Raw genomic sequence first — 13,814 nt, 5'->3', positions numbered from 1 at the left:
AAAAAAAAAAAAAAAAAAAAAAAAAAAAAAAAAACCAAAAAAAAAAAAAAAAAAAAAAAAAAAAAGATATGTAGCCTTGCTGGAGGGGATATGTCACTAGGCAGGAGCTCTGAGGTTTTAGAAGCTCCCTCCATTCTTGGTACTCTTTTTCTGCTTTGTGCTTGCTGTTCAAGGTGTGAGCCCTCAGCATACAGTGCCTGCCTCCATGTCTACCACTTGCTGCACTGATCGACTCTGACCCCCATGGAACCATAAGCACAAATAGCCCTTCCTTCTGTAACTTGTCTTCCTCGAGGTGTTTTCCACAACAACAGGAAAGTAACTAATATAGTTGGCATTCTCATTTTTTTGTTTCCTATCTATTTGATTTTTACTACAATATTTATTATGCCCTTGTCCCATCCCCACCCCTAGCCCCACCCTTTGCCACTTTGGGTTTAATTTTCCCCTCCTCTTCCTCCTCCTCCTTTTCCTCTTCTTTTCTTTTCTTTCTTTTTTTTTTTTTTCTAATTTGTTAAGTTTAAAGCTGAGGTTTGAGGTCAAAATTTTGAAAACTTTCTTCTTTGATGATATACCTTACAATTTTGATATTCTGTGTTTTTTGTTTCATTCAGTTAAAAATATTTCATAATTTTAGTTGTTTTCATCTTTGAAACCTGTGGTTTCTATACTTTACTCACTGCTCTTAGTTATTTAACATTCTTTAGCACTTAAATATTTGTGGATTTTCCTATTATCTTCCTGTTATTTATTATTATTCCCCCACTTCAGAGAAAAATTTTATTCAATTGAACTGAATGCTTTTAAATTTACCAGAACATTTGTATCTTGTAATATCCTTGTGTTTCCTGTTACTGAGAAGAGTATAAATTCTATAAAGATTAGGGCAAGCTTGTTGACAGTACTGATCAAGTCTTCTGTGGTCTTGCTAACCTTATTCCCTTATTCCTGCATGTGTCATCTGTTGGGAGGCAGATGCTGAAATCTGTGTGGTATGAACTTTTCTTTTCTTCATTCTATAAGATTCTGTTTTCATGTACTTCAAAGCTCTGTTTTGTTTTGTTTTATTGTTTTTGTTGTTGTTGCTTTGTTCTGTTTTGTTTTTGCTTGGTTGGTTGGTTGGTTGGTTGGTTGGTTGGTTGGTTGGTTGGTTGATTTTCTGAGACAGGGTTTCTCTATATAGCCCAGGAACTTTGTAGACCAGGCTGGCCTCAAACTCATAGAGATCTGCCTGCCTCTGCCTCCTGAGATTAAAGGCTTATACCATCACCACCTAGTTAAAATTCTGTTCTTAGGTTTATTATGTTTTCTTCATGAGTTTCCCCCTTCATCTTTATCAAGTGACCCAGTTGATCATTGGCAACAGCCTTTTCTCTGAAGCTTACCTTAATATTAATGTAGCCACTCTAGTGGCTATATTTTGATTAGAATTAGCCTGGTATATATTTTCACATCTTTTTTATTTTTAACCTATTTGTGTGTTTTTAAAATCTAAAACAGATTTCTTTATTGTGGATGTAGTTCAAGGGCAAAGCACTTTCATAGTGTACACAGGCCTTGGGTTTGATCTCCAGCACTGCAAAAATAAATTCATCAATTAAAAGAAGTTTCTTGTAGGCAGCATACAGTTGGGCCACATTTTCTTACTCAGCTGCCACTTAATTAGGGGTGTTAAGACTGTGATGATCAATACAGATAGACATATATAGATCACTGTTGTTTTTTGTGTAGGTCAGGCTGTCCTGGAACCTGCTGTCTTTTCACTTTTGTTGCTTATGACCTCACATACATGTCATGTCTTTGCTTTATTATCAATAAATATTCTTTATATACTTATTTCTAGTTTTCTGTCTTTGATATGCTTTAAATTTTAAAAATTGTATTTGTTTATTTTATTTATTCCATGTACACACACACACACACACACTCCTGCTACCGTACCTGTATTATGGAGGTCAAAGGATAACTTTGACCTCAAAAGAGTCAGTTTCATCTTTCTACCATGTAAGTCATGAGGATCAAACTCAGGTTTTCAGGCTCCCCAGAAAATCCCTTTACCCACTGAGCCATCTCTCCAACTCTTTTTTAAACCTCTGTTGATTTCTTAGGTATAACTCTTCACTATATTATCTAGTGGTTGGCTCTGGGTTTATATTATACTTCTTAAACTTAACCCACTCTATCTTCAAATGATATGATAGCATTTACTCATAGCACATGCAGTATATAATATTATGCTACATCAGTATACTTCATTTCAACATATTATTTTATCCTTTTTGGCTCTTGCTCTACTGTTGCCATACATTTTAGTTCTATAGGTCTTATAAATCTCAAATTAATTGGCAATGTATTTTATTTATAAATTGGGTCTATGTCATATTTCAAAGTTCTTCTGTGAAAGCTAGAAAAAATAATGGAAATGGTAGTACAATGACTTAGCCACTTACCGAGGTAAAGGCCTGGACTGGCCTGGCCAATGTAGAAATACACAAGGGCAGCAACACCCATACTAGCTAGGGTATAGAGCCACTGGATCACAAACATGATGAGCAGGGATGCAAGAGCCTACAGATATGGATAGGAAGAGTAAGTCACATGACCTTACAGTGGTGATAAAAACAGAAGGCTAGAACCTTAGGAGACAATGATTTCTTATTAGCTTCTGGGCTCTGTAAAATTCTGAATAATTAAAACTCACTTATAATATAATCGTACTGTGGTAGTGTACTGGTTGGGTTGTTTGTTTGTTTGTTGTCAATTTGTATTAGGGTCATCTGGGAATAGAGAACCCAGTTAAGAAAATGCCCCCATCTGATTGGCATCTAGGCTTTTTTTTTTTTTAATTATTGTTGATTGATGTAGAAGGGCCCAGCCCACTGCAGGTAGTATCCATCACTGGGCTGGTGTCCCTGGGTTGTATAAGAAAGCAGGCTGGGCAAGCCATGGGAAGCAAACTAGTAAGCAGCATCCCTCCATGGCCTTTACATCAACCATTGCATCTAGGTTCTTGCCTTGAGTTTCTGCCCTGATTTATTTTCATGGTGGACTATACACTGTAAAATGAAATAAAGCTCCTCCTCCCCAAATTGCATTTGGTCATAATGTTTATCACAGCCATATAAAGCAAAGGCAGCACGTGTTGGATGTTAACTTGACAGGATCTGGAATTACCTAGGAGCAAGCCTGTAGGCATGCCTGTGAGGAACTTATTTAGATTAGGGTAGCCCCTGGGTATGACTGTGAAAAATTATTTTGATTAGGTTTACTGAGGTGTTAAGATCCAGTGCAAAGGAAGGTGACACCATCACTGGGCTTGAGTCCTAGACTGCACGAAAGGGAGGAAACCAGTTGAGCACAGATATTCATCTTCTGCTTTCAGAGTGTGGATACAACATGACTGGCTACTTCAAGCTCCTGCTGCAAGGATTCCCTGTCATGATGGATTGTACCCTCAAACAATGAGCCCTAACAAGACACCTAACTATTACAGAAAATTAGTACCAGAAGTGGGGTTGTTGCTGTGATGAACCTGACCACATGGTTCTTAGTGCTTTGGAACTGGTTTTACAGGTAGAATGTAGAAGTATTTGGAACTTTGTGATAGTGGAGTCTTTGAATACAGCAAGTAAAGAGTAGTGCTCCATTCTTGTAGGAGCTTGGAAGATAAGAACACCAATAGAAATACAGACAGTGGAGACCTAGCTCCTGATGTTTCTGAAGGCATCAAGGACTCTGTCAGAACTGGGGTAGAGGGCGTTCCTGTGACATTTTAGCCAACACTGTGGCTTCATTTTGCCCATGCCCTAAGGATATAAGTGAAGTTTAATTTGAAGGTGATAAATTAATTTGTTTGGTGGAGGAATTTTAAGAGAACAAAGTATTCAGGCTATGGTATGATGACTTTCTATGCATGAATTCAGATGTACGGTGAAAAAGTACAAAGACTTGAGCATAAAGGTAGAAATAAAGTGTGTTTGTCAAGAATAAGAGTTTGAATAAATCTAACTACAAGGCCAAGGCACATGCTGAAAAAGAGGCTATAGCCATTAAAGAGAAGCATTTTGCTTTATAATAGGTCAAGAGGAAATACCTCCTCAGATCAAGACTTACCCATCAAAGGCTCCATTTTTTGAAAACTCAAATTTATTTGAAAGAACAGAACCTAAATTAAAATAGAGACTACACTGAAGCAGATTCCCCTTTCTCAAAAGCACCTGCCTAGAGACTTGGTTTCCCAGGATTAGCACACAAAAGCTGATACAACTATGGTTCAAGAAGGCCAGGCTACATCCCAAGCTGGCAGCAGAATCTGGCAGCAGCATCATGTAGGACTGGTTCCATATGCATGAAAGATGCAACCACTGGGGTGGGTGTGGTTTTGGTGTTGAACCACAGTTCCAGAGAGACATTGGGACCTGTAAGTGTGTTGCAAGGTTGGAGCCCCTATAAGGAGGCCTTGCGAGGCCATAGTGTGAAACTGTGAGGAGAGACCTAAGCTACAAGGAAGGGCCCAGGATATTGGAGATGCCAGAACCATGAGATATCTGCTGGGAAAAGCTATAAGCATAGTACAGTGGACCTGAGAAAAAAAGATTAAGTTCCCACTGGCAGAGGAGCTATCTGGGTAGGGCTATCCAAGCTTTTTTGAGCCCATATGATTCCACAGCGCCAAGATGGCAGACATGAAGCTGCAGGATTTGGTATTTGCCTTGCTGGGTTTTGACCTTGCTTTGTTCTGATTATTCTTTCCGATGATCCTATTCCCTCCTTTTGTAATGAGAATACTTATTCTATGCCATTGCATATTGGAAGCATGTACTTTGTTTTAATTTTATAGGAGTTCAGGGTTAAGACTTTGACATTGGACTTTAAATGCTGTTGAAACTTTGAAAGAATACAGGGCCTTTCTAGGTGAATTAAACACATCCAACATTATGAAATGGTCATAAGTACAAGAGGACCAGGGGTGAAATTGTGGTGATTAGTGTCAATTGTCAATTTTACAATCAGAATCTAGAACCCTGATTTTGGATTTTGGAATGAAAAAATAACTATACACTTACTCGAGCAAGTTTTGGGGGGAAATACCCTTTTAAAAGTCACCACTTAATCAAAACCACCAACAAACAAACACCCTGTCTGTCTTAGTTACTTTTTCCTGTTGTGATAAACTATTCTGACAAAAGCAGCTTAAGGCAGAAAGAGTTTGTTTTGCCTTACAGTTAGAGGCTCATGTCATAGTCCATCATGGCGAAGGAGTCACAAAAGTGGGAACCTGAGGCAGCCAGTTACATTGAACCCACAGTCTAGAGCAGAGAGTGAAAAATGATTGTACGGCTCATTTTCTCCTTTATATCCAGTCCAGGATCCCAGCCTAAGGAATGGTGCCACCCACAGTGGGCAATTTTTCCCACCTCAGTAGATCAAGATAAACCCTACAGACATGCCCAAAAGCCTGTCTCTCAGTTCATTCTAGGCGACATCTAGACATTTGAAATCAACTATCACATTATTTTAGTGCCCCATTCCTCCCTACAATCAACAAATCATCATGAAATTAGTAACCCAAAGTTTATCTGATATGATTACTTAAATAGAAAATAATTGACTAAAATTAGTGGTTCATTAAATGTAAATCTTGTCATAGCAGTCTCACCTTAATTCCAATAAAGCAAGCAATTTAATCATGTCGATGTTAATTAATACTGAGATCAAGATTAAATTACTCACCCCTAACAGGGAGACCCAGGGGTTACATAACGAAGCATAGAAAACACTTGGTCTTCTCTGGACCTCTTGTTCCTGAAGTCTGCATTTCAGAAAGAAATCTAAAACAAAACAAAACGAGTTAACCACATCCTTCATGAACTTACTACCAACCCCGCTCTATTTTTATAAGCAAATGCCTACACACGCATGTCCCCAGATTTTGTGAATCAGTCTAGAGCTAGCTTCTGTTACTTGCTCACAGAGGAAAAAGGACAAAGGACTTATGGCCTCACACCAGCACATAGCTGAAAAGAACAGGAAGAAAGGCCAGAGTAGAAGTGGGAACCTCTCTAGTCTACTGCACATTTGTCTGTATCTGTCATCCAGGGGAACCCCAAGTCTGGATCTTCCCTCTCTTTCAGATGGAGGGGGTCAGAAGAGGGGAGCTGGACACCTGGCGTTTGGGTCCTGGTGTGACCACTGGAACTGATGGTCCAGGCTGGCTTTTGTCTACAACAGGATAGTTTTTGCCACCATCTGACTTCTGGTAATTGAAGCTAGCTTAGCCTGGTCTCAGAGACAGACCAGAAGCTGACAACGGGATCTGAGCACTAATGCATACACGTTCCACCCCCTTCATCATGGGCTTCAGGGACACTGGAGCTTCTCAGGGTTGAATGTTTTATTTAGTGCTGCATTCTCAATTTATATGATTCCAGACGTGCTCATGGTATTGAACCATGAAAATACATATAGATGGTTTAACATTGTGGTCTACTCACCAAGAGCACCATGCCCGGCGAGCCAAACAACTGAGAACACGGGACTCTGCTGTTATGACTGTGCCTTATTTTGACACTGAACTTCCATAGCTGGTTGCTCAGGAAATGTGTCAACTCCTTCAACGTTTTACTTTCCAGTATCAACTCCTTCTTCAGCCAAAGTACCTTGCATGTACCAGCTCCTCTCTCAGAGCTTCGTCATCTATGCCCTGGTCCTGTCTCCCTCACTTGTTTTCTCTTCTCCCTGAGTTGCTTCTGATGGGTAGGAGGTGTCTAGAATCCTGCTGGAATTCTCTTCTCATAGATCCCTTATCTGCTTGCCTGTCATCCACTCTTCAGGTCATAGACCATATCACTGCCTCACAAAAGTTCAACCCTACCACACAAACCTAATTCTTCATACCAGTTGTGTTTCCTTTGTCCCATGTCCTTTCTTTCACAGAATTTACTATCACATGCATCTGCATTCTTACATACGTATTATACGTTTCTATGCCCTTGGTGTACATGCATCCATATTGATCTTGAAGCTTGGGCTTACAGCTGGCAGTCATTATGCATTTCAGTGCAAGCCTGCTGCTTTTTACTCTGGGCCCTGGGCCCTTTAGAACTATTCCCTCTGTACATCCGTACTAGTGGAATCTGTAATCACAGCACTAAAGAAGCTAAGGCACAAGGATCACGAATTCTAGGCCAGTCTGGGCTACCCAAAGAGACGATGTCTTAAAATAAAAAAACCAAACCAAACTAAATTGAAGCAGGGGTATCCTCAATGAAACATATCAGATTAATCACATTGCTTCACACCCAGACTAATATGGTTGAACATGAGAGGTCCCCACAAGCTCTTGTACTGGGGGCTCACTTGCCTGCTGATGGATTTTCAGGGAAAGCAATTGGATCATGAGAGCCATGATGTTGTAGGGGGATTAACCATTGATGGTTTCATAACCTGATAACATTATTAGGAGGTGAGAGAACCACTAGAAGAGTATCTTGGTTGGAAGAAGAAGGTAACTCTGATGGGGGGTGACTCTGACACCCTTGTTGTTCCCTGTCCCTTCTTGTCTTTCTCTCACTGCTCACTCTCCTTATGAGGTGAGTAGCCTGATCTACATGCACCTACCACTGTGACATTCTGCAACACCACGGGCCCAGGAGGAGCCCAACAATGATAGTGAAAGCCACATTAGTGACGCCACTAAAAAGCAAAGCAACTGAGCCTTCTCTTTAACTCACTGTCCTTGGGGATTTGTTAACAGTAACAGAAAGTCTGACACTTTGCCCTTTACCATTGTAGCTTTTACCATCTTCCTGGTTATCTATTTCTTGCCGTTCTCTGAGTAAGGATGTCAGTTTGCAACTCTTCCTCTGTCAGCACTCCACCATTGGTCATGGAAACTCTTATATAAATAACATGTTCTGCACCCTCCTCTCAGTTCCTTGAAAGTTTCACTCCTGCAATCTTTTCTTCCACTCGCTTCAATTTCTCCTCCCTTAGCCACACTTGAGGGTTGAGGATTTGCCTTTTACTGTTTATTGTAATATTAAGTGTGGGTCCCAAGACCTGGAGTCTGCATGTAGCCCCTGGGACCTTACCTCCAAGTTAATTCTGATTGGTAAATAAAGATGCCAACAGCTAATAGCTGGGCAGAAGAGACATAGGTGGGGTTGAGGTTTCTCAGGCTTGCTGGAGAGAGCAAGGAAGGAGCAGGAAGGAGCTTCCATGGAAGAAGAAGAATGTGCAGGAGGAAGAAGGAGAGCCGCCACGAGATAAGGGCCAAGAGAACACTGGGCCCAGAGGGCTGCCCAATTGATTTAAGAGCAGCCCAAATGGAACACAGTAAATAGTAAGTGTCAACTTGGGGTTATTAAAAGTAGATTCTAACAGCATGAAGAGTAGGGAGCTCCCAGCTATTGTGCCTAAGGCATGTTAAAAATGTGAAGGCTGTGTGTGTGTCTTTCATCTGGGAGTATACTTGGCCTAAGGAGGGGACGAAGCCCCAGGATAGGATATTAAATATTGTTGGCTACACTTGAAGGCTGTCATCGTAGGCAACCTAACACAACAATATATCTACTCAAATCTCTTCTTGTTGCCTGTGGATCAACCTGTAGAACTCTTGGCTCCTCTAGCACCATATCTTCCCTGGATGCTGCCATGCTTGCTGCTATTATGATAATGGATTGAACCTCCAAATCTGCAAGCAGCCTCAATTAAATCTCTCTATAAGAGTTGGCTTGGAAGCTGGGCGTGGTGGTGCATACCTTTAATCCCAGCACTCAGGAGGCAGAGGCAGGTGGATTTCTGAGTTTGAGGCCAGCCTGGTCTACAAAGTGAGTTCCAGAACAGCCATGGCTATACAGAGAAACCCTGTCTCGAAAACCCAAAAACAAACAAACAAACAAACAAACAAAAAGTTGGCTTGGTCATGGTGCCTCTTCACAGCAATAAAACCCTAACTAAGACAGTATCTCCAGCCCATTATTTTTTCAATATTTTTCAATCTACTCTTTGTTTTTTGAGACAAGGTCTTGCTGTGCAGCCAGGGTGGCCTCAAACTTGCAATTTTCCTATCTCAACCTCCAAGTGCCAAGATCAGTTGCATGTTTCATCACACCTGGCTTCACTACTCCACTCTGGAGATTCCTGATTTCCCTGAGTACTCTTACCAAGCTTGCCAATGAACTGCATCTAATTCAAGCCCCACTCATCCTGTTTAGCTACATTAGATCTCCTCAAAATGCCTTCCTCTTCAGTGTACCCCACCTTCCTGTTTTCCTCTTCACCCTTTCGTGGTCTCTTTTGTTCTTTCCTCTCTCTCCTTCAAAACTTCATGTCCAGGCCTCGGCACCCTTCTTTTTCCCTACGCACCCACCTCTAAGAGAGCTCATCTTGTCCCATGCTTTAAATGTTAGCCATACCTAAGAACTCTAAGTTTGGGTCATCTTTGAACTTAAGATTCAATATCTAATTGCCTTGCCAACACTTCCCCTGTTAAGCATCTCAAAATTAACATGGTTAAAAATGAAATCTACTCTTCCCCAATCTTCTTTGAAGGGTGAATGATAGGATTTCTATAAGCAGCGAATATTCCTGCTGACTTCTGTTCACTTCTACCTCTGTTCCATTGATATACCCAGATAATCCTGAATATGGTCACTCCCCGCCACCTCTGTGGCTCCCTTTCTTGTCTAAGACCATTTCATCTTTCATCTGTTTACTGCAATGGGTCCCGTGGTAGATATTACAACTACTGTATCCCTAAGAGGTTCTTGTAGTTATGTGGTCATATGACTAAGATCTCACCAAGAGAGAGCGGCCATGGAGAGTGTCACTTCTGAGCCAACATCTTTGGGAGTCTGTGTGCCTTTTCTGTTTTTTCTCTGCTTGAGATCTGAAAGTGTAGCTCAGCTGTGACATTGTCATGGCAAGGTCCAAGGGGACTGTGTGTCTTCAGATCTTTGAAGAAGCCTGGTTCCCTAAAGATAACCTCCCACAGACTTGGAATACCCTTCTTAGATTGGTAATGTAAGTGAGAAATAACCTTCTGTTGTGAGCAAACCACTATGTTTTTATTCCAGTAAAGCAGTTTAGCCTATTTGTCTCCCAACAAGATCTTTTCTGATGAATGTGTGTGAAACACCAGACCTTCCTCCCTGCCAGGGATGGTTCGTGTTCATTATCAACTTGACGGACTCTAGACTCTCTAGGAGGCAAGCTTCTAGACTTTCCTGTCAGGGATCATCAGGGTTAGGTTAAATAACATAGGAAGACCCACCCTAAAAGAGAATGGTGGCATTCTTTGAGTTTGAATGCTAGACCAAATGGAACCTCATAAAATTGCAAAGCTTCTGTAAAGCAAAGGACACTATCAATAGGACAAGAAAAAAGCAACCAACATATTAGGAAAAGATCTTTCTTTACCAATCCTACATTTGATAGAAGGCTAATATCCAATATATACAAAGAACTCAAGAAGTTGAGACTCCAGAGAATCAAATAACCCTATTAAATAATGGGGTAGAGAGCTAAAACAAAGAATTCTCAACTGAGGAATATCAAATGGCTGAGAAGCACCTAAAGAAATGTTCAACACCTTTAGTCATCAGGGAAATGTAAATCAAAACAACTCTGAGATTCCACCTCACACCAATCAGAATGGCTAAGATTAAAAACTCAGGTGAGAGCAGATGCTGGCAAAGATGTGAAGAAAGAGAAACACTTCTCCATGGTTGGTGGAATTGCAAACAAGCTGGTACAACCACTCTGGAAATCAGTCTCAAGTTTCCTCAGAAAATTGGACACAGTACTACCTGAGGACACAGCTATACCACTCCTGGGCATATACCCAGAAGATGCTCCAATATATAACAAGGACATATGTTCCACTACGTTCATAGCAGTCTTATTTATAATAGCCAGAAGCTGAAAAGAGCCCAGATGTCCTTCAACAGAGGAATGGATACAGAAAATGTGGTGCATTTATACAATGGAGAACTGCTCAGCTATTAAAAACAATGACTTCATGAAATTCTTAGGCAAATGGATGGAACTAGAAAATATCATCCTGAGTGAGGTAACCCAATCACAAAAAGACACACATGGTATGCACTCACTGATAAATAGATATTAGCCCAAAAGCTTGGAATACCCAAGATACAATTTACAGACCACATGAAGCTCAAGAAGAAGGAAGACAAAAGTGTGGATGCTTCAGTGCTTCTTTAGAAGGGTGAACAAAATACTCACAAGAGGAAATATGGAGACAAAGTGTAGAGCAGATGCTGAAGGAAAGGCCATCTAGAGAATGCCCCACCTGGGAATCCATCCCATATATAGTCACCAAACCCAGACACTACTGCAGATGCCAAGCCGTGCTTGCTGACAGGAGCCTGATATAGCTGTCTCCTGAGAGGCTCTGCCAGAGCCTGACAAATACAGAGGCCAATGCTCACAGCCAACCACTGGACTGAGCATGAGGTCCCCAGTGAAGGAGATAGAGAAAGAACTGAAGGAGCTGAAGGGGTTTGCAACCCCATAGGAAGAACAACAATATCAAACAACCAGAACCCCCCCCCCCTCCCCAGAGCTTCTAAGGAGTAAATCACCAGTCAAAAAGAGTACACATGGCTCCAGCTGTATATATAGCTGAGGATGGCCTTGTCAGGCATCAATGGGAGGAGAGGCCCTTGGTCCTGGGAAGACTCGATGCCCCAGTGTAGGGGAATGCCAGGGCGGGGAGTGGGAGTGGGTGGGAAGATGGGGGTGTACCCTCATAGAAGCAGGGGGAGGAGGGATGGGATAAGGGGTTTCCAGAGGGGAAACCAGGAAAGGGGATAACATTTGAAATGTAAATAAAGAAAGTATCCAATAAAGGAAAAGAAAAAAATAAAATAAAATGAAAATGCAAAAGCTGAGAACAGTCACCTACCCCTCTCTGTTTCCTGACTCTGGATGGATATGACTAGCTGCCTCTTCAAGCTCCTGCCACTGTGGTGGACTCTACCCTTGAACTAAGCCAGAACAAACCCTTTCTTCCCTAAGTTGTTCTTCTGAGGTATTCTTTCCTCAGCAGTGTATAAAGTAACTAATATAGACCCAGTCTACGTCCCATTGTCTGTTTTTTTTAAAATTCTTTATCATATTTATCACTTACAGTGCAGTGTATGTTTGCCAACCATGCATTTCCTCCCCCTCAGGAATGAAAGCCCCACCAAAGCTCTTCCTGTTCCTGCCAAGCATGCTCTTCCAGCACTGAAAATGCTCCACAGAATGCAGACACCCCATACATGGGGCTGAACAAATGAGCCATTCACCCCCCAAAGACATCTTCATGGTCTCGAAACTCATTTGATTTCATCGTGTGTTTACGAGTTATAACACTCAAAGTTCTGAATCTGTATGTGAATGGTGAATTGCCCTTTTAAAATCTCCAGGCATTTAAGAGTTTGTGAGTAAGAAATACTTAATAAATCTCCTAACTGTGAATTTAAACAAAATCTGTCAGGATTTACCACTGGTTTGAATGCATGATGGTTCAACTGTCTTTTTTCTTTTGAGATAGACTCTAGCTGTGAAGGCCAGGCTGTCAAAATCCCCTTGCCTCAGCCCCCAGAGTGCTGAGACTCAGGTATGAGCCACCATGCCTGGCAGAATTACTGTAGAAGGAATTCTGTTGTGACTTACAGTGTGCAATTTTAACATGTCGTTGCAGGAGTCATTCTTTTCAATCACAGGCTTAATAAAATACAGCTTCCTTTTTTGATTTAGAGGAAACACTATTGGCCAAGGATGTATCTTTCTGCCTCTCTGAGATTTATCAGATGTTAGGCTCTCTTTCCCAACACTCGATCTTGTACATAATTAGTGCCTAACTCTGGACGGTGCAATTTAGATTTAGCTACTTGTCAAAGGTGCAGGGGGGAATATGCATTCAGGAGAAACTGCACTTCATTTTGGGTCTTTTTGATCATTACCGCTCTCTTCATAAGACAGTGTCCCAGAGTATCCACACAGCCCCATGATCATAGAAGGAAACAACAGACATTTAACAGGCCTGCAGTGCTAAGGCAGTGTTCAGTCAGTTGGGTGTGTTCCATGTATTTTCTACCACTTCAGCTTGCTATGGGATTATCAGGACACTTTATAACAAGCCCAAAAGAAGCATCTATATTATTCCTAAAGGAAGGATGTGTAGATGTGTATGTTGGGGGAGGATTCCAAATACATGAGGAGGAGAAGGATAATGCCCTGTGGCAGCAAGACCAGGAAGGCAGCTCTATGTTATCAAGTCTACAGTTGGAAAGCAAGAAGTGAGCCAAGTTGTGCATTGTTCAGGTAAATAATAGCAAACCAATAAACAGCACATATTATTGACTTAAAATCTAGTGGCATGTCTACAACCTTTTATGTTCATGAAATTCATACACACACTAACATTCTAAGCATGGGGAAATCAACACAATTGTATCCATTTTTTAGTTACAAACGTAAGAACTTATATAGAAATTACTTAAAATTTCTACTAAACCATCTCTGAACATTCGTTCCTTTCCTCCCTTTCATCCTCCTTCTTTTTGTGATGCTGGAGATCAAATCCAGGGCCTTGTTAGGACAAGCAAGCATTCTACTAATAAGAATACACTTCCACACCCCACCCCTGTATCTTTATCGGAATATGTAAAGAGAATGAAGGGTTGCCATCAGCTTAGGACACCCCAAAACTAAATTCTCAGCACAAAGGAGATTTATTTGCCCCACAGGGACAAAAGGCAGGGAATAAGAGATGAAGACAGGAGACAGAGGACAAGGGAGAA

The 13,814-nt window shown here is 41.2% G+C and overlaps 1 protein-coding gene across 2 annotated transcripts in view; it reads right to left on the bottom strand.

Annotated features, from left to right (window-relative positions):
• The window catches only part of Slc12a8 (solute carrier family 12 member 8), a 151,974-nt gene that overhangs the window by 13,910 nt on the left and 124,250 nt on the right, over positions 1-13,814 (bottom strand). For both annotated transcript variants that reach the window (XM_021185435.1, XM_029470724.1), the window contains exons 9-10: positions 5,734-5,831; positions 2,451-2,568 (exon numbers count right to left, since the gene is read on the bottom strand). In XM_021185435.1, the coding sequence (XP_021041094.1) occupies positions 2,451-2,568; positions 5,734-5,831 (216 nt within the window). The remainder of the gene's footprint in view (positions 1-2,450; positions 2,569-5,733; positions 5,832-13,814) is intronic.

Source organism: Mus caroli, chromosome 16 (assembly GCF_900094665.2).
Source record: "Mus caroli chromosome 16, CAROLI_EIJ_v1.1, whole genome shotgun sequence".
Taxonomy (NCBI): Eukaryota; Metazoa; Chordata; class Mammalia; order Rodentia; family Muridae; genus Mus; species Mus caroli.
The sequence above is the reverse complement of the archived record's forward strand: the minus strand, read 5'-3'. Positions and strand labels throughout refer to the sequence as shown.